We start from the raw sequence: 25,081 nt of genomic DNA on the forward strand, positions 1-25,081 counted from the left end.
TGAGCTAGTAAGCATTCCAAAGATGTTGCTTTTTACAATTTCACTGGACGAAAACCAGAAACATTTTATTGCACATATTTTTTGCACATGTTTAATTTGACTACCACTTTTGGTACTCAATATAACAGAGGGTGTACTTAAATATGTGGTGTTATTCGCAGGGCTGTACGCAAGGACTTTATACTCTCGAAATACATGGAGTGGCAGTTTGCACAGCGCAGCGGCGGCTCACTGGAAACAAAGCGCAAATATCTGCAGGACGCTGTTCGCAGTCGGGACGTTTTCAGCCTGTTACAGCTTTACACCGAGAGAACAGACTTCAGCCTGTCACTGCCATGCCCTCTACAGGTCAGCTGTCTTATCTTAAAGGAACAACTCAGCAAAAAATTAATATTAACTTTGGTGTTGTTCCAGTGCCATATGCCATTCTTTCATGTTTTGGACCACAAAGAGTGAAATTTAATTAAATTTCCTGTCCATATAGTAGCAGTGAATCATGAACGGTCCCATCTGACGTGTCTTTTTATTAGAAGTGCTTAAGGAATAAATGAATAGTGATTTGAGAAAAAGAAAGCCAATTATAATGTAACATATTGCAAAAATTATTAACTTGATTGTCTGTGAATAAATATGGCTCGCTAAGAATATAATCACACAATTCCACTGGTTTAATAAGCCAAAGATGACACACAAATCTTTGTAAATACTCTATAAAAATATTTAAATTTCTTAGAACTCATATTGTCAGAATGGCAGCTCACAGATCTACACAATACAAATTGTACTTCAGAGTAGAAAGTAAATGGATTGTACCCCAGGCACAAGACCAAAAAAAACCTGCTCTGAAAGTTCCACTGAGCACAGAGGCCTCTATCATTTGTAATTGGAAGATGTTTGAAACCACCAGGACTCCTCCTAGAGCTGGCCGGCCATCTAAGCTGAGTGATCGAGGGAGAAAAGCCTTAGTCAGGGAGGTGATCAAAAACCCGATGGTCACACTGCCTGAGCTCCAGCGTTCTTCTGTGGAGAGAGGAGAAACTTACAGAAGAACAACCGTCTGTGCAGCAATCCACCAATCAGGCCTGTATGGTATTGTGGCCAGACGGAAGCCACTCCCCACCTGGAATTTGCCAAAAGGCATCTGAAGCACTCTCAGACTATAAGAAACTAAATTCTATGGACTGATGAGACTAAAAAACCCACTCTTTGAAGTGAATGCCAGGCGTTAATTTTTTTTAGAAAACTAGTCACTGCTCATCACCAGGCCAAAACCATCCCTACAGTGAAACATGTTGGTGGCAGCATCATGCTGTTTGGATGTTTTTCAGCAGCAGGAACTGGAAGACTAGTCAGGATAGAGGGAAAGACGAATGAAGCAATGTACAGAAACATGAAAGCCTGCTTCAGAGTGCTCTTGACCTCAGACTGGGGCGACAAGGACTAGCAGGACAATGACCCAAAGCACACCACCAAAATATCAATGGAGTGGCTTCACAACAACTTGGTGAATGCCCTTAAGTGGCCCAGCCAGAGACCAGACCTAAATTCTATTGAACATCTCCGGAGAGATCTGAAAATGGCTGCACACAGTTGCTTCCCATCCAACCTGATAGAAATTGGGCAGTACTGCAACGAGGAATGGGCAAAAATTCACCAAGACAGGTGTGCCAAGCTTGAGGCATCATATTCAAAAAGACTTGAGGCTGTAATTGCTGCCAAAGGTGCATCCACAACGTATTGAGCAAAGACTCATGTACATGTGATTTTTCAGCTTTTTTATTTTTAATAAATTTGCAACAATTAAAAAAAATCTTTATGGGGTATTGTGTGTAGAATTTTAAGGAAATAAATGAATTTAATCCATTTTGGAATAAAGCTGTACTGCCAATGCACTTAGAAAATGTCCCATAAAAATATTTCATTCTGTTAATCACTGCCATAATAATAATAATAATAATAATAATAATAATAATAATAATAATAATAATAATAACAATAATAATAATAATAACAATAATAATAATAATAATAGATCAACACCAGGGTTTGTGTGTGATGACTTTATTTTCTTTTTTTGAACTGTCCTTTTAAGCACATGAATATTTTACCTACTAGTAGATGTTGGCTCTTTCCTTTTTTAATCATTTAATTGCTTATTATGTTGCAACAGGAAAAGGGGGAAACTGCACTACACCTTGCTGTCCTATTGGCTGACAGGACGTCCCTTCATGTGGCTGACTTCCTCTTCCACAACTGGTACAACAGCTAGAAATAAATAACGGCATTGTTATTCAGTAAACGTGTTGGTTATCTGCATTCATAGCATTTACAAATAGGCAAGATGATAGTTTATTTGTTGTTTAAAGTAATTAAACCGCCTCAGAACTGTTACAGAAGGCCCCAAGTGGCATGCTAGAATATTAGCATTTTTATTTGTCTAAGTCTTATTATCATGTATTATTGTATTATTATTATTATTATTATTATTATTATTATTATATATGACTTTTTCTAAAGAATAAGATTAGTATTCAGTATTTACAATATTTATAGTATTGCATGTAAATGTTTTCCATTAATTACGCTTTTAGACTTATTGAGTTAAATTATAAAATTTGCATTCGTGGTGTTGCTATTAAGTCAGTATAATATTTAATTAAAATATATGTAATTAAACATACAGTTGAAGAAGATATTTATAGCCCCTTTTTAACCGTCTAAAGGAGAGAAGATATTGCTCCACACATTTTAAAAATGATAATTTTATAAACCAATTTCTTATAACTAATTTATTTTGCTATTGCCATGATGACGTTACATAATATGTTTAAAGTGGAATTTAAGAACTTAACTAGATTAATTAGTTTAGCTAGGCAAGATTGGTTAATTCGGCAAGTCATTGGCCAACAGTGTTTTGTTCTATAGCCAACTGAATAAAATAATTTTAAAAGGGGGCTAATAATATTGACCTTAAAAAATTATTAATCCTAATTATTAATTGACTTATATAAATCTAGTGTGTGTGTGTGTGTGTGTGTGTGTGTGTGTGTGTGTGTGTGTGTACCCAGCAGACACACAATGTCATATGATTTAGGTATTTGGTTATATTTTGGTTGCAATGACAGGGGAGCAAAATACAATGTCAGTTTAACGTCAAAGGACGTCATAAGATGTCCATATAACATCAGTATAACAGTAGAAGTTGATCTTTGGTTAATTTTAGATTGTGGAATTAACTTACCATAGTCCAAAGTCATCTTAAAGTCCATGCAATGTTAAAGTGTAACATCAGTAGACTGTGATCTTTGGTTGGTTTAAATTTGTGGCATTGACTAACCAAACATCATATTAATGTCAGGATATGACGTCCACAAAACGTCAATAGGTAGCATCAGTAGACATTGATATTTGGTTGGTTTGAGGTTTTGGAAATAACCAACCAAAGTCCAACATCCTGATGACGTTAGGGTACAACGTCAATCTGACGTCGTGTTGACTTCCTGTGCCTGCAGGGTATATATATATATATATAATCTGAATAAGTCCTGAATAAGAAAATTATCATTTCAGTTTCTAATAATATTCTTACCATCCTACACTAAACTTACATGTAAATGTTTAAAAGTGCAGGCACATTGTTCATCCTTCCCAGTCTTCTGCAAAAAATATAAATTAAAGATTGTTGTTTGTTCAGACGTGGATTATCTGCATCACAAATGCCTTTCGTGCTTGTTTTGTATTTCAGTAATAATCTGGATGTTCAGACTATGAAGGGGAACACTGCTCTGCATTACTGCTGTCAGCACAATAAAACCGAGTGCCTTAAACTTCTGCTCAGAGCCAAGGCCAACACACATATCAGTGAGTGAGACCCTGAACACACAGCAAATAACTCACTGCCTAAATAACTTGTATACGATAATTAAGATTACATGAGCTGCATTGGCTGAATGAAATCGGCTTCATTATGTTTTTCTCATTCGGCTTGAGTTAATTACAGATGATGATGATGATGATGATTGTTGTTATAATTGCTCTTGTGTGATAGAGAATGATAATGGAGAGACAGGGCTGGACGTTGCTCGCAGACTCAAGCACTCGCTGTGTGAGGAGTTGGTGAGATAAAGAGCTTTCTGTCATGTTTGTTTTTCAGGGATTTTAAGTCCAGAGTTTGCCTTCTTTTTGTCTTTTTATATCAATTATGGTTCTTAATTGTAATAATAAAAGATATAATAATACATTTTATAAGTACATTAAAAATATTAAACATATTTAAAATAATGCATATTGATTAAAACATGAAAAATTAACATTATGCAATATTTTTTCTACATTTTCTGCATATTTTGTTATTTTGCTTCACAAATTTTTTTAGTCATATGTTATATGCTTATTCAGTCAAATTAAAAAAAAATTTCAAATATTTATCAAGTGTTATTTACCAAAGAGAAGATTTTCAACACACTTTATATATAACTCTACCAACTAATTTCTAATAACTAATTTATTTTGTACATTTTTGTGATTATGGAAGGCTCTCAGATATCTCATCGGCGATCAGTTGTGGCAGTCCACCATGACTGAATGAAGCATCCTGTGTGATTCATTAGTCTGCAATGTTAGCAACTAAAAATCATATCCCCAGAGACTGAAGGGAGAGGCTGACTCCAGCTACACATTTGAATCTCATCTGACTATATTTAAAATGACAATAGCTGTAGTTGTTTAAACTGGTTAATTATTGCAACTGTCATCTCTACAAATTGCAATAAATGTCATAGAACATTTATTGGTTGTGGTTCATGTTGTGTTCAGATCCACCAATCACAGAACGACCAGTTCAACATGCACGTGCACGTGGAGTATGACTGGAGACTCAGACAGGATGATCTTTACGAGAGTGATGATGACCTGGAAGACAAGGTGACTTTATTAACCACACCAATAATATCTTTATAAAACACTTCACCTAAACGACATTTGCTGTTCATTTACTCATTTACAGGTCAAACAAGACGAATACATGATTACAAGATGAATGCACTAAAGATACTGTGATACTGTGGTTCTTGGGGGTTCTGTCACTTTGAGAGTCAATAAAAACATCTAAAATCAAATCATTATTATGATTTAAAGAAGTAAAACGAAGATTATTTACAGTTGAAGTCAGAATTATTAGCCCCACTGAATTATTAGACCCCCCGTTTATTTTTTTCCCAATTTCTGTTTAACAGACATTATGTTTTCTAAACATAATAGTTTTAATAACTCATAACTAATCACTGATTTTTTTTATCTTTGCCATGATGACAAAAAATAATATTTACACTAGATATTTTTCAAGACATTTCTATACAGCTTAAAGTGCAGGCTTAACTTGGTTAGATAGCTTAACTAGGCAGGTTAGGGTAATTAGGCAAGTTATTGTATAATGATTGTTTGTTCTGTAGACTATCGAAATAAAATTTTGCATAAAGGGGCTAATAATTTTGTCTATAAAATGTTGTTTAAAAATTTTTTAACTGCTTTTAATACAGCCGAAATTAAACAAATAAGACTTTCTCTAGAAGAAAAAAATATTATCAGACATACTGTGAAAATTTTCTTGCTCTGTTAAACATAATTTGGGAAATATAAAAAAAAAAATTCTAAGGGGGTTTAATAATTCTGACTTCAACTGTATATACAATATTATTACCTTTACACCACAGCTTCAGCAACTCCCGAGCAAATTCACATGTTCCAATCTGGAATGCAAAGCAATAATTTTTCAGAATGCTAGTTTTTCATAAAATGTGATATATTTTACATGTATTATACATTACCAACAAAAAAGTGTCCTGTTATTATCTCTCAGACAATACACTGCACATTTCTTTGTCAAAGTGATGCACTCTTTATCAACTAAAAATAGCAAAGATCAGTGCGTAAGTACACAGAGTTGGACACACCTATAGACATCTCTATTTCGTAACATTCGTTAAAAACACAGAATACATGTGACCTGTAATTCGAAAGTGTATGTAAAATTGGACGTACAGTACATTACCTTACATATTAAAGGATAGTTCTCCCAAAAAGTAAAATTTTGCTATCATTTACTAGCCTTTAACTTGTTCAAAATCTCAAGTGTTTTTTGATACTGCTCTACACAAAGGAAAATGCTTTGAAAATGGCTGGTTGCTGACTTTCATGGTCATTTTGCATTTCAGAAGAAAAAAACAGAACAGAGGAAAGACTCAAAACCACATGAGGGAGTGTAAATAATGAGGTCATTTTTGGGTGAACTATCCCTTTAATATGTGAGGTAAACTTTAATTTGTGCAAATATGCACAATATCATTGTTATATTTTATAATCGTTATATAATTTTAATGAGGATGGGGCATCCTCAAAATACACATATATAATTGCTGCTGCCAAGCATAGCTGTTTAACACTGTTCTAACCTCTTCTCAAAATCTCTCATCTACTAAAGCATTCCATTGTTGCTGAAGCTTGCCCTTGTTATTGTTTATATTGTTTTTCTTTGATTATCATTTGAAGCCGGACAGAATCTGCTGACATTTTTTTGTTATTTCTGCAGAGAAAAAAAAAAAAACTGTGGATTTATGTGGAATGATTTTAAGAGTATATAGGAGCTAAAAATGTAAAACATAAAATAAAAAATACTTTTATTTAAGATTTTACAATGCAGGTCCTATTAGAAATTTTTTTTTGGTAAACAGGGCTACAGCTCTCATAAAATACATCAACTAAAAGAGACTATATTACTTTTCAAAATGTATTGTGCATAAGTTATCGAAACAATAGCATATTATTCAATAAAATGACTGAAATAAATACAAAAATGGAGTAAATATGTCTTTACACATTTACATTTGCAGTGTTGGTTAAAGATACTTTGTAAAAGTCAAATATTACAATCTCAAGCATATCCTAATCTTGTTAAAGAGTAAAAATAACATAACACATACTTTCACACTATATTTCTTAAAAAGTAACTAATACTTTGTTACTTAAAAAGTTACTTAAACTTGTAATATATAACTTTTAAAGTAATCTTTATCCAATACTTTACCTAAGTAAATAAATAGATTGAAGGATGGAAATCTGCAGAGATTTATTAGGCCAAAAATGTAAATGTTGATGTGTGACCTGCACATACCAATTGTATGTAGTAACAAAAATCTTCCAATTCGCATATATTATGTTCATACTGTTCCCATGATAAAATTCACATCACACACACAGGAATCATCTGGGCCCAGTTTGCCAGATCAAATTGGTCCAGATTTGGAACTCCCATGTTCTGATCTATATTACTTGTATGACAAAATTCAAAGTTTTGTAAAGGAACATTAGGTTGGATCACTGTGATCCAAATACCAAATTTCAGGATTACCAAATCCTGTTTACCAGAACCTTAAATGGAATCTACAGTGTAGCCTACTGGCCTGGCAAAGAACAACAGGTAGGCAAAATACCAGCGGCCAGAAACAGCTATTGTTTATCATAATGATAAGAAACAGAAACATTGTAATCAATAAATTGTTTGTTCTAATGGGCTGCACGGTGTTGCAGTGGGTGGCATGTTGGCCTCACAGCAAGAAGGTTGCTGGTTTAAGCCTCGGCTGGATCAGTTGGTTTCTCTGTGTTTGCATGTTCTCCCTGTGTTCACGTGGGTTTGCTCCAGTTTCAACCACAGTCCAAACACATGCGCTATAGGTTAATTGGTTAAGCAAAATTTTCTGTAGTGTATATGTGTGAATGTCTCCCTGTGTTCACGTGGGTTTGCTCCAGTTTCAACCACAGTCCAAACACATGCGCTATAGGTTAATTGGTTAAGCAAAATTTTCTGTAGTGTATATGTGTGAATGAGTATGTATGATTGTTTCCCAGTGATAGGTTGTGGCTGTAAGGGCATCCACTGCGTAAAACGTATGCTGGAAAAGTTGGCAGTTCATTCCGCTGTGGCGACCCTAGATTATTAAAGGGACTAAGCCGAAAAGAAAATGACTAAATGAATGAATGAGTTTATTCAACAAAATTCTGCTTTGTTATTGTTTTGTTGTTGTCGTGACATACTTAATTTAGGCTTTAAATATGAAGGAATTTATATATCATTATTATATTATATATAATATTATATATTATGTTTGTGATATGTTTGTCCAGAAAAACTGGACTCTGGGCGTTATGTTGCAAGGCCACAAAATATTGCTTCAGCACCCTCTGCTGTTTACAAAGTATATTTTAATTTGTCTACCATCTAAGTACACATAATTGTAGTGCTTATTAAAAAGCTTGCTTATTAAAAAGCTCAGACTGTATCATTACATTCCCAGACATGGAATTATTTATTTTTTTTTTGCCTGCATGTGTAATTTGACTCTTAGGCCCAATCCCAATTCTATTTTTGTACCCCTTTCCCAAATAGAGTGTGAAGGTAAAGGGCTTCAAAATTTACCTCTAAGAAATGGAAAAGGGTCTGTCTGCAGACTCGGTGCAAATGCACAAGCGTGCTTTGACCTGGTTCAAGGCAACTGTACATAATGTGAGTACGCCCTTTATGTGCTCACCCTAACCCTAACCCTCACAGTGACATCACTAGCTCCCCTGAGTGCATTGCGTCTGACATTGATCTTTGGGTGATGCAATCACAACTTGCATCTTAGGCTGCATCCAGATACTATTGAAGAAATGAGACAGCACTACAACACCTGCACACATCATCATATGTCATTGTGATCTCTTACATCATATGAGATTAACGATAACTACTGCTGTTGTTATTACGGTTGCGTTATTTTTTGGTATTCAGAAAATCAACGAAGACATATATCATGTTATCATAACGACCTAATGTGGCAATAAGATCGTAACTATACTGCGCATTTACACAGTGGCCATATTCATGTAAACACACAAAAACAACATTAACATGAACATCATAGCAGACACTGTAAAAAGCTCATTCCCAGCCACTAGACTTTTCTGACAGGGTGTCATCAAGTGTCAGAATGTTGAGGGACTGCTAAATAGGAGTTAATATTAGGGAGTATAGATAGCGAAATTTAGTGTTTTTTAATTTAACGTTTTTTTAAAGCATGACGAGAGAACACAAATGCGATTATGAATGTATTAAAACACGTGCTTGTTTGTTGTAAAAGTTTGTAATAATGACGAAAAAAAACTAATTTGTGCATCTCTTACTTCCATGTGCAGCAATGCTGTCGCTGTGGGGTAAGGGGTAATTTTCTTACCCCTTGGTTTTGTGTGTGGTCCTGAAAAATCTTAGTTTCAAGGGTTATCTAGCCCTTCCTCTTAGCCCCATACCTTCAAGGTAAAGAGAATTGGGACACCCCTAACCCTTTACGTGAATGCACAAAATGAGTGGTAGGAGAAGGGCTATGGGGTAGTATTGGGATAAGGGATTAAAGTACTGACATTGTCTTGCATTTTATGAACCATCAAGCTAAATATTTAATTTAAAGAGATAGTTCACAGGAACCAGAAAATTCTGACATCATTTACTCACTCTTCACTTGTCACAAACCCATGTGAGTTTCTGTTCTACACAAAAGAGGTTATTTTAAAAATTGTTTGAAACCAATAACCATCGACTTCCATAGTATTTGTTTTTCTGACCATGGAAAACAATGGTTACTTTCTTCAAAATATATTGTTTTGTGTTTGGAACCACTTGAGGTTGAGGAAATAGTGAGTAAGTTTTCATTTTGTGGGTGAACTATCCCTTAAAAGCTGTACTTATGAAAAAAGACCTACATTTTAGTAACTTAACAGCAAATCTCTATTTTTGGGTGAACTGTCCCTTCAACATACTTGCATAGAGAACGTAACATAACGTTTTTAATCAGGAGATGCATGATTGAGGTATAACATTAATGGACTCTGTTTGTAGACGGGCCCGGTGAAGAAGGAACGTTTAGGACGTCCCTTCAGCTTGTACCACAGTAGCTCTTCTTCTCATGCTGGAGGAGGAAGTGGTGGAGGAGGGCTGTTCAATGTGGGTCGTAGACTGGCGTTGGCCAGAGGAGATAATCGGAGAGAGGTTTACGCCAGTCCAAACTCACAGACGCGCAGCCTGGACAGTCCACCTCCACCACCTCCTTCATCACCCGCACCACCACTGCCACCCCGGGTCAGAGGTAGGAAAAAGACCACCTTAATCTCTGCTCTTCTGTCCTCTTCTCTTCTCTGTGGAAGCTTGTTTAGAATAACTTTGTTTTTGGATAATTGTGGGTTTTTACACTGTATTACAAAATATTGAATTCTATTTCACCATCTCAACTTTTTTACTTTTTGTCAGTGATGATTTTATTCATTTATTTATTTTATATAATTTTATTTATATTTTTTTATTTGCTATTAAATTTTTTTCAATTTGCAGGTTTTAACATAAAAAAATCTTGAGTTTACATATAGCGATTTTAACTCTTTATTTATTTATTTATTTATCATCTTTTACATATTTTTATTTGAAATTTTTTTAAATCTCACCATTTTGCAGATTTTTTCGTAGAATTTTAATTTAAATTTACATATAGCAATTTTGATTATTAATTCATTTATTCATTTTCTTTTTTAACGTTTAAAAATAATCATGAGTTTACATATAGCAATTTTGATCATTTATTTATTTATTTTATTATTTTATATATTTTTATTTGCTATTTTTAAAATCTCATAATTTTGCTAACTTTTTATTTGACAATTTTACCTTTAAAAATGAGTTTACAGTGCAATTTTGATTGTTGATTTTTATTTTGTAATTTTTTAATTTTTTATTTGCTATTTTTTTAAATCTCATAATTTTGCAGATTTCTTTTTACAATTTTAATGTTTAACAATAATCATGAGTTACATAATGCAATTTTAATTATTTATTTATTTTGTCTTTGTTATTTTTTGTTTGCTATTTTTAAATCTCATAATTCTGCAGATTTTTTGTACAATTTTAATGTTAAAAAATAATCATAAGTTTATATATAGCAATTTTGATTATTTATTTGTTTATTTATTTATTTTATCATTTTTATTTTTATGTGTTTAATTTGCTATTTATGACAATCTTATAAATTTGCAGATTTTTTTAACCTTTAAAAAATAATTATGAGTTTACACAATGGAATTTTGATTATTCATTTATTTATTTTGTCCGTTTTTATAGATTTTTTGTTTGCCATTTTTAAAAATTAATAATTCAGCAGATTTTTTGAACAATTTTAACATTTAAAAAATAATCATGAGGTTATGTGTAGACATTTTAATTATTTTTAAAGACTGAGCTTACACTTAGCAGATTTGATAATTTTCTTATAACAAATGTAATTCCTGAGTTTACAATTTAGCCTTACAATTTTGACACTTTTTTTCAGATTTTTAAAAGTTTTTTTGGAGTTTATCTCTCAATATTGGCATTTTCTCGCAGTTCTGAGTTAACATCTCTTAATTGTGACAACTTGCAAATTGACAAATTTTGAATTTGTATGAAAAAGGGTCAGAATTGTGAGTATATATTTATAAATACATGTATTTGCATCAACACCTTGCAATTATTATTTTTTTCTCAGAACTGTAAGAAAAAAAATCTGAATTGTGTTTCTGATCAAAGATCTGAGAAATATTTACTCAAAATTGTAAAAAAAAAAAAAGTCAAAACAGTTAAAAACAGTTGAATTTTTACATTTTACAATAAGCTTCCAGGCTCTTCTCTTCTCTTCTCTTCTCTTCTCTTCTCTTCTCTTCTCTTCTCTTCTCTTCTCTTCTCTTCTCTTCTGTCTTGTTTACACTCCTCATGTTCTTTCCAGCTCCAAACGTCCCCCCTCCTCCCCCTCCCATGAGCTCTCCTGACGGCTGGACGTCCCATGAAGTGAAGAGCAGTAAGAAACGCACCCCTCCTCCCCCTTTGATCATCCGACACAAGCGCACCTACTCTGAACCTTCCCCTCAGGTGCCCCCCAGCCCTCACTCCACGCGCCAGGGACCCGCAGGTACGTGCCACTCCTCCAAAGAAAAAGCCATCGAATCTTCTGTAATTAATGAATTAAACACGCCCGCCCCACCCCCAGACCAATATGTGAGTCATTTTTCATTTCACACAGTTCACTGATGAAGAACATGAACAACTCACTGTGTGATATAGTTTATATTGTGGAGCGATTTGCCCCTAAAATTCAAGATATTGGGGCAAAAATGCCCTCAGTGATTTTCTTATTTGCATAATAGGATTTTGTTTTACGCAATCTCTAACAATGGCTGCTTTATCCTGATTAACACGAGTGCAGATGTGATATTGACTTTATACAACAGCTCTACAGATGAGAAGTAAATATTCTGATATATGTTTGACAGTATTGTCAGTTTCTGGGAAGCACAGGGGCTCTGTGGTTAGCACTGTCGCCTCACAGCAAGAGGGTTGCTGGCTGGGCCAGTTGGCTATTTCTGTGTGGAGTTTGCATGTTCTCCCTGGTTTTCCCCACAGTCCAAATAAATACAGTATAACTGAATTGGGTAAACAAAATTGACCTTAGTGTATGAGTGGGTGTGTAATATGAGAGTGTACTGGTGTTTCCCAGTAATGGGTTGCAGCTGTGTAAAGCATATTCTGGAATAGTTTGAGGTTCATTCTGCTATGGCAATCCCTGGTAAATAAGACACTAAGCCAAACTTTTCAGCTTAGTCTATTTTTAGTAGTCAAAGGTCGCCACAGCTGAATGAACCGCCAACTTATCTATTATATGTTTTACACAGTGGATGCCTTTCCAGCTGCAACCCATCACTGGAAAAGTTTATAAACAGTTTTGTTAAAAATATTACCTATTAATCAGAAGTTCATCTCAAATCATCACACTGCAGTTTTCTTTCCGAATCAGTCAGTCAGTTTTGAACAAAGTGAATGAACAAATAAATAAGGCAACGATTTACTCTGTAAATATTCATCATTTATATTTTGTGTCTTATTTAAAGGATTCTTTAATTGAACAAAATAATGTCATATTTACATATAAAGAAAAATTAAAGACAGGAACCTCTGTCATCAATTATTCATCTTTATATTGTTTAAAATCTGTATTAATCAAACTGTTTTACAGAACAATTTAATGTTACAGGAAAATACTTTGAATATTTTTGAATTTACAATAAATAATAAGTAAATATGTCTAAATACCAATATAGATTCAACTTCTAAAAAAAAGAGCTTGGTCATCATAGTCTAAACTTTGGTTCGTATTATTTATTTTTAAAACTATTTTTAAGTGTGGGCGTCACGATGTCGCATTGGTTAGCACGTTCGCCTCACAACAAGAAGGTCAGTGGTTTGAGCCCCAGCTGGGTCAGTTGGCATTTCTGTATGGAGTTTGCATGTTCTCCCTGTGTTTGCGTGGGTTTCCTCTGTGTGCTCCAGTTTCCCCCACAAGTCCAAAGACATGTACTACAGGGGAATTGGGTAAGCTAAATTGTCTGTAGTGTATGTGTGTGAATGGGAATGTATAGGTGTTTCCCAATGATGGGTTGCGGCTGAAAGGGCATCCGCTGCATAAAACATATGCTGGATAAGTTGGCGATTCATTCCACTGTGGCGACTCCTGATTAATAAAGGAACTAAGCCAAAAATAAGTTTTCATGTGCAATTTTTTAAAATAAATTGCATTTTATTGGATGGATTGGAATTGATTGGATTTTATTTTATGAACCCTGCAGAGATGTTATTGCCAGTATTCATTATTTCAAATTTCTTTTATTAGGTTTTCTACATGTAATATAAATTACAACATTCATTTATAGTATAATTATCCTTCCATGTTGTTGTTAGCACTACTCCAAATAAACACTTCCCTCCCTTAATAGCCTATAACTTACCATTGAAAAAACTTAATAAACATAATTAATTAGTAAAAGAAGATAAACAAAAATGAAAATGAATAATACTGTACATTTGTATTTATATATTAATGCCCAGAATCAAGAGAGGCATTCCCACAACATGTGGATAAAATCCGCTGTTGATTGCTTGCACCTATTACATGCATCACTGACAGAGGGGTTTATTTTGGCAAGTCTAACATTAATATAGTAATTTTTTTACATTATAAAGTTACACAAATTTATTTTTCAATCCCTTTTTGCTTTCTGTATTAAGACTATGGAGTACCAACAGGTCCGAGAAGCTTCGGTGGTCCAGACTCACCTTTCCAGAAGTGTGTGTAAGTGCTTTTTAAAAACATAAATGCTGACCTTGATATCTGCTGAAAGACCCAAGGAAAGAAGAAACAACAACAACAACAACAACAGTGTTTTTATAAAAAGGCAACTAGTTATTTTGTAGACACTTTTACAGATACTTAAAGAAAGTGCCAAATGTGAGCTAAAGTGGCATTAAATAAAACAGAAATGCACACCATTTGGCTGGTAGTTTTATTGCAAAAAGCAAACATGAAATAATTATTTATTAATATTATCAACCCTAAAATAAATAGTCTGCCATTCAAATGTTTTGTGGTGAATAGGATTTTGAAAACCTTTTTAAACACATTTGAATGGTTTTAAATCATTTTTAATCTTGTTGTTTTTATTTTCTTACATTGATTATCTTTTATTTTCTTATCTTGTTTATGTAAAGCACTTTGAATTACCATTGTGTGTGAAATTTGCTATATAGAAACTTGCCTTGCCTAAACCGTTGTTGTTATTATTTATAATGAAAACTGTGATGTAATTTTTGACATTCAGACATCCATGTTGTTAGTAACTACCACGCTAATCATAACAATTTTCTGTTTCAGCTCAGGGTCTCCCAAATACCCCACATCCACTCTGAACTCCTTATCTGAGCTCCCAGAGCGAGGTGATTGTGCAGTTGTCTCGCAGTCTTTTCAGTCAGGTTATTTTAGCTTATCACGGCTCCATGGTGTTGTTGTTAAATGTGTCGTGCTCATAATCTCTGTCAGCAGGCTTTCGAGCAGACGGGGAGAGCGGCTCCTCGCACTTTCTGTACCAAACCCCTCAGCCCATGGGCAGTGCTGGACATCACACCCCGGGCCTATCGCCCACATCGCCTCGATCCTTCAGTCTGGAGGCCAACGGAGGCTCTTCCTCATCCTCCTGCCACTCTGCTCCGCACCCGCTGCCCAGAAAAAACCTGGTGAGGAGAATGACCTTCAGCACACAGTAAACACCATTGCTCTTACTTCTCTGCAGGAGATACACTCTTTATACTCTCCATATGCACCAGACACTTTCTTATTAATGCTCCATGCTTCTAAGAAAACATGGGCAATTCTGAGTGTACTTCACACTGGGGAGTGAGATGGATAAACCACCTGTAAAAAAACACACTCTGCCCTTTCTGTGTTCATGTACTTGTCTTTATGTGTGTATATTGATGCTCTCTGCCAATCTGTAGTGTTTTTTTTTTTGGATAAAAGTGTCTGCTAAATGATTAAATATATAATTTTTTATAGATTGCACTTTCAGAAATCAGGTTTTGTAATGAGTTCTCAGCTATATTTCATGTGCTGCTCCATCCATAGTAGTCAAGGCATGTTTACATATTGGTAATGATTTTCACATGATGATCACATGTTTATGATTGACCATGGCTGGTCCTGCATTAGATAACACGTTTCTCCAATGAGATGATTCCGAAGTCACTAAAAATAACCAGTTTCTTACTTCAGTTATCTTCGTTCTTGAGAATCCCCCCTTTCACTCCTATTCATTCCCCCTTTTCCTTAATAGGGCGCCATGGTGGCCCAGTGGTTAGCACTATTGCCTTACATCAAGAATGTTACTGGTTCAAGTACTTACTGGGCCAGTCGACATTTCTGTGTGTAGTTTACATGTCGACGCGGGGTTCCCCTGGGTTCTTTGGTTTCCTCCTGCAGTCCTAAGGCATGTGACATAGGTGAATTGACCAAACCATATTGGCTTCATAGATGAGCTCTTAACGAGCTGTGTATCTCTCCATAGCAGTCTCTAATTTGTCATTAGCCATAAATAAACAGCGGAGTTCTCGAGACCTACCTGAGGTCAAACTCCCCTCTCGCCCTGCAAGCAGGAGGGACCCCCAGGCTCCAGGATCTTATGAGCTCAGGGCTGTCTCCAGGTACTGCATGCCAAACGTGCTTTATAATCAACTATTAGATAAGTGTGAACTTATTATATTTATATCTTGAATGGTTTAAGCCAGAAATGAAAGTTTACTCACTGTTTATCATTCATTCATTTTCTTTTTGGCTTAGTCCCTTTATTAATCCGTGGTTGCCACAGCGTAACGAACCGCCAACTTATCCAGCAAGTTTTTACACAGTGGATTCCCTTCCAGCCGCAACCTATCTCTGGAAAACATCCAAACACACACTCATTCACACTCATACACTACAGACAATTTAGCCTAACCAATTCACCTGTACCGCATGTCTTTGGACTGTAGAGGAAACCAGAGCACCCTGAGGAAACCCACGCGAGGGCGAACATGCAAACTCCACACAGAACCAGCGACCTTCTTGCTGTGAGGCGACATCACTACCTACTGCGCCACTGTGTCGCCTACTCACCATTTAGTAAACTTTTAAATTATTCCAGCCCTTTATTACATTATTTCAAGGATTATATTATTTCTTTATTATATATTTCCAAAAATGTTGGTGAGTAAATTATACAATTTACATTTTTGGTTGAATTATCTCTGTAAGTTTGGGTCTGTTTTGAAAGAATATTCAATGGGTAGTTCTCCCAAAACTTAAAATGTTGTCATCAGTTACTCGCTCCTCACTTTCTTTCTTCTGCTGAACCTAAAAGTAGATTTTTCAAAGAAAACTTTGACTTGAAACAAATAATATTTGAGTAAATGATGGTAGAATGTATGTCTTTGGTTGAATTATCTCTGTAAGTTTGGGTCTGTTTTTAAAAAAGAAGATTCAAACGATAGTTCAACCCAAAACTGAAAATGTCATCATTTATTCACTCTTCACTTTCTTTCTTCTGCTGAACCTAAAAGAAGATATTATGAAAGAAAGTATTGACTTGAAACAAATAATATTTGTTTTTCCCCCTATGGATGTCAGTGGTTACTGGTTTCCAGTTTTCTTTAAATTACCTTTTTTTTAGTTTTAGCAGAAAAAAAGAAAGGTTTAAAACCATGTGAGTGTAATAGTGAGTACATTTCCATTTTTAGGTGAACTATCTCTTTGATTGCTATACATTATAATAGAAAATAATAAGTTATATAACAGTAAATAACTGTATACTATATATATATATATATATATGTATATATATATATATATATATATATATATATATATATATATATATATATATATATATATATAATATCATATATATAATACAATATATATACAATAGTTTTTATAACTTATTTCTAATAACTGATTTATTTTGTCTTTGCCATGATGACAGTAAATAATATTTGACTAGATATTTTTCAAGACACTTTTATACAGCTTAAAATGGCATTTAAAGGCTTAACTAGGTTAATTAGGTTAACTAGGCAGATTAGGGTAATTAGGCAAGGTATTCTATAACGATAGTTTGTTCAGTAGATTATCGAGAAAAAAAATAGCTTAAAGAGGCTAATAATTTTGTTTTGTTTTTGTTAAAATGTTGTTTAAAAAATTTAAAATTGCTTTTATTTTAGCCGAAATAAAACAAATAATACTTTCTCCAGAATAAAAAATTTTATGAGACATACTGTGAAAATTTCTTTACTCTGTTAAACACCATTTGGAAAATATTTAAAAAAGAAAAAAAACATTTGAAGGAGGCTAATTATACTGACTTCAACTGTATGTATATATATATATATATATATATATATATATATATATATATATATATATATATATATATATATATATATATATATATATATATATATATATATATATATATATATATATATATATATATATATATATATATATATATATATATATATATATATATTTATATATATATAATAACAAGCTATAAGTCATGATAAAAAAGTTAGTTATTTAAAAGTAAAAAAGTTGAAGTAGTTTGTTGATATGAAAAAATGCACATCAATAGTATTATCTAAATGTATAAATTCTATTTTATTATTTATTTTGCTCTCACAATTTACTGTAATATTCTTACTTATTATATTTGTATTTTTCTTTGTTACCATCACACACACATACTTGTTTTCTGTGTTGTCAGTTTGACCTAACTTTACCTCATTCTGTTTCCCGCTGTCATTTAAGTCCATTAGTATCCACTGTGTGTATTCAGTTAATTAACAGCCTGTCTATTTAGTTCCTGTTTTCCCTCTAATTCTTGGTTCCACGTCTGTGTTTCCAAGAAGTTGGATGTGTGTGTGTGTTTGAGCGTTTTACTGTAGCTTATTTAATGAGTGTGAAATCATCTTAGTATTTCATTTTTATTCCTGCAGCACATCTGTGACGCATACAACTTTTATTTAATTTTTATCTTTTAGTATAATATAAAAAATTCCTTTGGTCGCCAAAAATGATATTAAAAAAAGCAAATATAAAGTAATAACAACACAAAAAAACACAAGAGCAGTTTTAAATATTCCTTTACTAATGCAGTATTTATTACTACAGTATTTTAATCTGCTTATTTTTAGCTTAGAATTTCTTTACTCGCTTAACTAGAAGTCAGGTATTTCACCAGCTGTTTTACACATCTGCGCTGACCTACCAGCCCCAAACTGGCTGAAACTAGCCTAGTGTCCCCATGGAAATGCATGCTGGTCTGGAGGAATGTTATTTTACTTTATGTGTCTTTGGCTGTTAGAAAGACCCAGATTAATTTGGGCGGTTCTTGACATGTTCCACATACTTGTGGTTTCCCATCAACTAGCTGACAGTTTATTGGAAAATCAATATTGGTGTGTGGTTTTGAAACTTGTTGTTTTTGTCTTGTTGTTTAGATGAAGCCGAAGCTGAGGCGCGTTAAAGCCATGTATGACTGTGTGGCGGATCATCACGACGAGCTCACATTCAATGAGGGAGACGTTCTGGTGGTGCTCGGAGAGGACGATGCTGATTGGTGGGTAAGTATGACAATGAAACGGCTGATTGGAGCTCAGTTCAAAGAGCTAAACGGTGAGATTGACCAATCAAATTAAAGTATTCCAGAGATTGTTGTTGTAATAGAACGGTAAAGTCATAACTTTAGGTTTAAAATGTATTTAGTCACCCTCAAGTGGTTCATAACCGATCCCGATATAATTTGAAGAATGACAACCATAATAGGAAGAAAATGACTGCTAAATGACTGAATGTAAATAGAAGCCAATGGCACTTGTGAATGTCTGATATATATTTTTTTTGTTTATGAATGAACAAAAGCCTTATGGGAAAAAATATATACAGTATATAATAAAAAACTTAACTGATGCATTCTACAAAGGAATGACAAAATCATATCAGAAACAAAATGCTACATAAGGATGAGTTTTATTTTATTATTAGAAAATAGTGCACATGTATTTGTATACTTGTATTTTGAATTGCGATTAATTTTCATATATATTTTATTAAACTTATGTGTTTTGACAGATTTTGACTTCTATAATCAAACCCGTTATATTAAATTAATAGAAAATAATATATTTTATTAATGTAATGTGTATATAAAAAATATAATCAAACATGGAGAGTCTCAAAAACCCTATGAGGAACTACTTTCTTCTGCCATTCATTCACATCTGCAGCTGACTGTCAGAACAGCAGAAACCGTTGCTCATTTACTGTACTAACGTCACTTTAGAGCTAGTATTTGAATGATTCTCTAACGTAATGTCTAAAGTGATGACAAAACAGGGGGTTTTGCTTACATTTTAAGATTATAAGGCTGATTAGCATAAAATGACATCAGTCTAGAGACATTTCCCAGTATTTCTCTGATCCAATCAGGATATCACAATAATTAACCCTGAAAAAGCCAAAGCAAAACAAACACTACAAGTTTCTGTGGTATAAATATAGCACTACAACATACAGATGAAAGAATGTCACTTAACTGCCTTATAAGGATTTGTTCAGCTGTAGTTATTATCTTGCGTTGAAAAAAATGCTGAGTTTTTTATGCAGTCTACCGTCAACCGTCACTTTCTTTGGTCTGCTTAGACAGGCTGATGACAGCCGATGAACTGAATCTCCGAAATTATAAATATTTAAAATAGGCACTATCCTTATAAAGAACTGCATAGTTGCAATCTAAACAACTGCATTTTTGACTAAAAAAGCATCAAAAGTACATTATATTGTCCAACAGCATCAATATTTGTCAAACTGTAGAGTTTCCTCTGCTTGCCGCTGTATGTGGGTGGAGTAATACACAAGAGTAAAGGGTGTAGAGGCTGTAAGAGTGCTGTTATTTGCAGAATATCGCACAGCTATCAGCCAATCAGATTCAAGAACTAGACAGAACTGTTGTGTATGTATATTTATTTATTAATGAAATAAAATTAATAATAAAATTAATAAAATTATTATAAATATATTATTCTAAAATTAAATGTAAATATTAAAAAATTCTGAGGGAATCAATGGGATTTAAGGATTAAAAGCTGAACCGCATTATACATCCTTGTTTTACATGCCAGTAAATATAATAAATGTTTCATCTTTTATTCCGGCCATTATTTTCTTTTGTTTTTGCTCTTTGATGTTTCGCTGGCATAAATGTCTGGAATTCCTTGTTACGGTTTAAGATGGTTTTGATGAGGAAGCGGCAGGAATCTTGTTAGCCTTTGACAGACTCATGCTGTGAGTGCAGATGTAGCCCAACATCCCATGGGAGCAGATGGAACTGATCAGAGTAAAGCTCTCAGGGTCCATGTTTTATTTGGTCTCCATATCTGAGTCAGAGGGCCGTCTATACATCTCCAGCAGCCTTGCCTAATATCCTGCAGACGACTGTACAGGAAAAAAAGTCTCTGGGTGGCACATCAAAAGAATACATTACTATGGAGATTCATAGAGAAGCACTTTGCATTAATAGGGTGACCGGGTTTCTCACTGTGGAATATGTTATGGACACGTGGGACAGAGATAGAAATACTTTCCAGTCTTTTCCATTTTAGAGTTTTGAATCCTGTGGTATCTGTTTTCATGCTACTTGTATTTATTTTATTCATTACACTCTAGTATTAAAGGGATAGTTCACCCCACAAATATATAAACTTATATACATTTCTTTCTTCTGTTGAACACAAAACAATATATTCTAAAGAATGTTGGAAAAAAGCAGACTTTGACAATTAATGTAAGAATAAAGAATACAATGCTGTTGTCAATTCCAACATTCATCAGTATTTCTTCCCTTGTGTTGAAAGAAACAGATGAAATGACCTCAAACACTTTTGGAACAAGTGGAGGACGAATATTGAATTTTTTTAGGGGTGAACTGTCCCTTGAAATTTTTTCCAGAACAGTAATATTGGTGATATGATTGGTCAGATTGCCTGTCAATCAAAGATCCTCTGATGGGTCAGATATGAGTAGTGTGAAAAAGGAAGCAAGATAACCATGAAAAGCCTATTTTAATGGTTTTGGATCACTCATTTATTTTCTGTCATTACATAAAAAAGGAGTAGTGTAAACATTCTGCAAAACGTCTTTTCATTTTTGTTGTAAATGACGGCTGAATTAATTTTTTTGGGGTGAATTATCCCTTTAATTTACATGTTCTTGCACCTATTCAATAAAGACTAGCATACATTTTCATATTTTTTGATTTACCAGTAAAACTTTTAAACAATTAAGATAAAAATGAGATTTTTAAATAAAAATTCTGCCATTTTTTACTCACCTTCATGTCGTTCCAATTCCATGTTACACCTTTGTTTTTTTTTTCAAAACACAAATAAGGATATTGTAGCTGAAATCCAAGAGCTCTCTCTTTTCCTCCATAGACAGCAACGGTCCAGAGACATTCTAGAAAAGAAACAAAAAACAATGTGAAAACATTCCATGTGACTTCAGTGGTGGAACTGCAATTATACGCAGCTCCATGAACACTTTTGTGCGCTAAAAAAACTTTGTTGGCCTAAATCTTCACCGTTAGATTAGTGCACTTAAGTGTTCTTGCAGCTTTATATGATTACAGTTCCACCACTGAAGTCACATGGAGTATGTTTTTGGTTCATTTTCTGGACTCTCGGAATTGTTTCTGTCTATGAAGGATGAGGGAGCTCTTGGATTTCATCTAAAATGTCCTTATTTGTGTTCTGAAGATTAACAAAAGTCTCAGGGAATTAGAACGACATGAAGGTGAGTAATAAATAACTGAATTTTCATTTTAGGTTGAACTAACCCTTTAATTAAATCTCACTGGTATATTAAAAAAAATATCTTAACTGTAGTATCAAGAACATACGGTATAACTTGGATAACTCTTTCAAACATTTTTATTCTGTCATAGTTTATAATAAAAAGAAAGAGAAGTTTTGCAAAATGTTCACACAATGAAGGGCTCAAGGAATTAGAATGACACGAGGGATTCATTTTTAAAAAACTTTTATTTTAAGGTTTTTTTTAAGTACAACAGAAAAAAACAGACATTATTGCCACAGAATATACACACTTTGCAGGTAAATATAATAGGAATTGCCATACACGTGGGTTTAGCTGTTGGAAATACAAAATGTAGTGTTACATAGTATGTAGACATCAAAAAGTCCTAGAACAGTGGTTCTCAAACTATTTTTACCAAGTACCACCTCAGAAAAAAAATTGTCACTCCATGTACCACCATAATCACCAGTATTAAAATAAAGTAGCATATCAGTCGGTTCTTGTCACGTGACTCGCCGTGCAGCATTCTAAAAAGACGTTTTCAACTCGGCACGCCTGGAATATACATGCGCGTTGTGCTGCAGTACTCATCTTGCTAATCAGTTGGTTAAATTTTGGCACTCAAGTGACTAAGATGTAACAAGAGAAATTGGTCATATTTCAAAATAAAAGTTTTTTTCCAATAAATGATCGTACAGACTCAGATTATAAATAAAACGGAAATAATTAATGATTTTTTATGCGACCTGGTACCAATTGACCTATAAACCGGTGACGGTCTGTGTCCCGAGGGTTTGAGACAACTGCTCTAGCAAGTATCTTCTCTCCAAGCACCACGCACCTCTTTCTCTAGTTCTGCGCCAATTGAATTGATTTTTTAGCAGCTGATTATGCGATGCACGAAAGTAAACATTTTATGCACAGCGGTTTGATTGTAGGCTTACAGCCAATGCTGATCACATTGGTGCTATTGTGCAAATTAAATTCATTACTCAGTGATTCCTCCACGTACCACTAGACGTTAGCCCGCGTACCACTAGTGGTACACGTACCACAGTTTGAGAACCACTGTCCTAGAAGGTAGTGTGACAGTCAGTTTTCATGGCTGGATTTAGAATGAGCACGTTTCAGGTCTAACAATTCAAGAAAGGGTTCCCAGGTAGCAAAGAATCTTTGTTAGAATTGGACCTAATAAATCTGAGCCTTTCCAAGTGGATAACGGAGGCCATATCTTTTAACCAGGTTAGAAATAAAGGAGGTAAAGTACATTTCCAGTTTTTTAGTATGACCCGCTTGACCACAGTCATGCCTAGAGTAAAGGCTTGTTGGAGATGTTTTGGAAGGGTAAAGGAGTGTTCTGAAACAACAAATATAGCAAGCTCTGTGTCCTGTTGGAGGGAAATACTATAGACCTTAGAGTATAAATCAATAATGTTTGTCCAAAAATTGAACAAAGAGGGACAAAACCAAACTGTGTGAGCTGTGGTGTCCTCTGTAATTTTACACTTGTCACACATAGGTGAAACATTTTGTGTAATTTGGTTTTGGTATAGTGCAGGCGATGCATAACTGTGAACTGTATTAACTGGTGCCTACTGTTTACTGAACAGGACCGTACTGTAGTCAGCAGTGGTGAAGTCCTAAAAAAATAAGTGGTGTACTATTACTACCCAACCCAAATATTTAAAGTAGGCAAAGAAACGATTAAAGTTGTTTCTTTAATTCATTAGCTATATATATATATGGATGGATGGATGGATGGATGGATGGACGGACGGACGGATGGATGGACTGACAGACAGACAGACAGACAGACAGACAGACAGACAGACAGACAGACAGACAGACAGACAGACAGATAGATAGATAGATAGATAGATAGATAGATAGATAGATAGATAGATAGATAGATAGATAGATAGATAGATAGATAGAAATATATATGTAGATAAAAATAAACATACACACTAGCCTATACTCAAGTATTTTTCCATGTATTAACACATTAATTAGGGAAGTTTAATCAGCAAAGCAAGTGAGTATACCGAGGGTATACGGAAAATTGATCCTCAGAAGTCGTAATACCCAAACAGCTCATTGAAAAAAGTAGGCATACAGAGTATATGTGCGTATAGCCCCGACTACACCACTGGTAGTCAGGCGTTTATCCTATAGTTCCTCTGATATCTCAGTTCCAAGTTCATCCTCCCAAGCCAGTTTAAATTTCAAATTAGAAGTTGAGGCAAAGGTTTCAAATTTAGAAATAAGATGAATGGACTGGGGAGAATTCAAGAAGACATCAAAAAATACACGTTTATCAGGAATACATTCAAAATGACTAAATTTAGATTTGACACAGTGCCTTACTTGCAAGTAACGATAAAAATATTAATGTGAATGGGGTAAATTACATGAGGGATTGAATAAACCCTTTAAACTTTACTGTGAAATATGGGAAAAGCTTGTTTTCATTATTAGTACTGGTCATGATGGAAAGAACCAAGAATTCACTTTCTATTAGGTTTTGTAGGTCTTCTGTCATTGGTCAAAAATGCTTTTATTCAATCATTGCACTGCATAATGAACATCTTCAAACCTCCGTCTTCATTGCATTTACAGCTCATTTTCAAGAAAACCATTATAACATTAGGTTTGCATCCGCCAGCGTTTTCTTCAAATGAAACATTTCCTCCTTGCTTCTGATGACTTTAAGCAGAGCCTGTAATCTCTCTCTGTTTCAG

General features: G+C 34.1%; 1 protein-coding gene across 7 annotated transcripts in view; it reads left to right on the forward strand.

Annotated features, from left to right (window-relative positions):
• Positions 1-25,081, forward strand: part of unm_sa1614 (un-named sa1614) — a 91,588-nt gene that overhangs the window by 62,408 nt on the left and 4,099 nt on the right. For 3 of the 7 annotated variants that reach the window (XM_005169326.6, XM_685280.10, XM_068224347.2), the window contains 11 exons: positions 162-348; positions 2,171-2,256; positions 3,746-3,861; positions 4,049-4,116; positions 4,816-4,923; positions 9,926-10,172; positions 11,835-12,017; positions 14,168-14,231; positions 14,811-14,872; positions 14,976-15,169; positions 18,968-19,090. In XM_005169326.6, coding sequence (XP_005169383.2) covers positions 162-348; positions 2,171-2,256; positions 3,746-3,861; positions 4,049-4,116; positions 4,816-4,923; positions 9,926-10,172; positions 11,835-12,017; positions 14,168-14,231; positions 14,811-14,872; positions 14,976-15,169; positions 18,968-19,090 — 1,438 coding nt within the window. Of the gene's footprint in view, positions 1-161; positions 349-2,170; positions 2,257-3,745; positions 3,862-4,048; positions 4,117-4,815; positions 4,924-5,005; positions 6,837-9,925; positions 10,173-11,834; positions 12,018-14,167; positions 14,232-14,810; positions 14,873-14,975; positions 15,170-18,967; positions 19,091-25,081 lie in introns of those variants that run through there. The other 4 variants (XM_073916771.1, XM_073916770.1, XM_073916773.1 and 1 more) reach the window with 3 other exon arrangements.

Source organism: Danio rerio, chromosome 11 (genome assembly GCF_049306965.1).
Source record: "Danio rerio strain Tuebingen ecotype United States chromosome 11, GRCz12tu, whole genome shotgun sequence".
Taxonomy (NCBI): domain Eukaryota; kingdom Metazoa; phylum Chordata; class Actinopteri; order Cypriniformes; family Danionidae; genus Danio; species Danio rerio.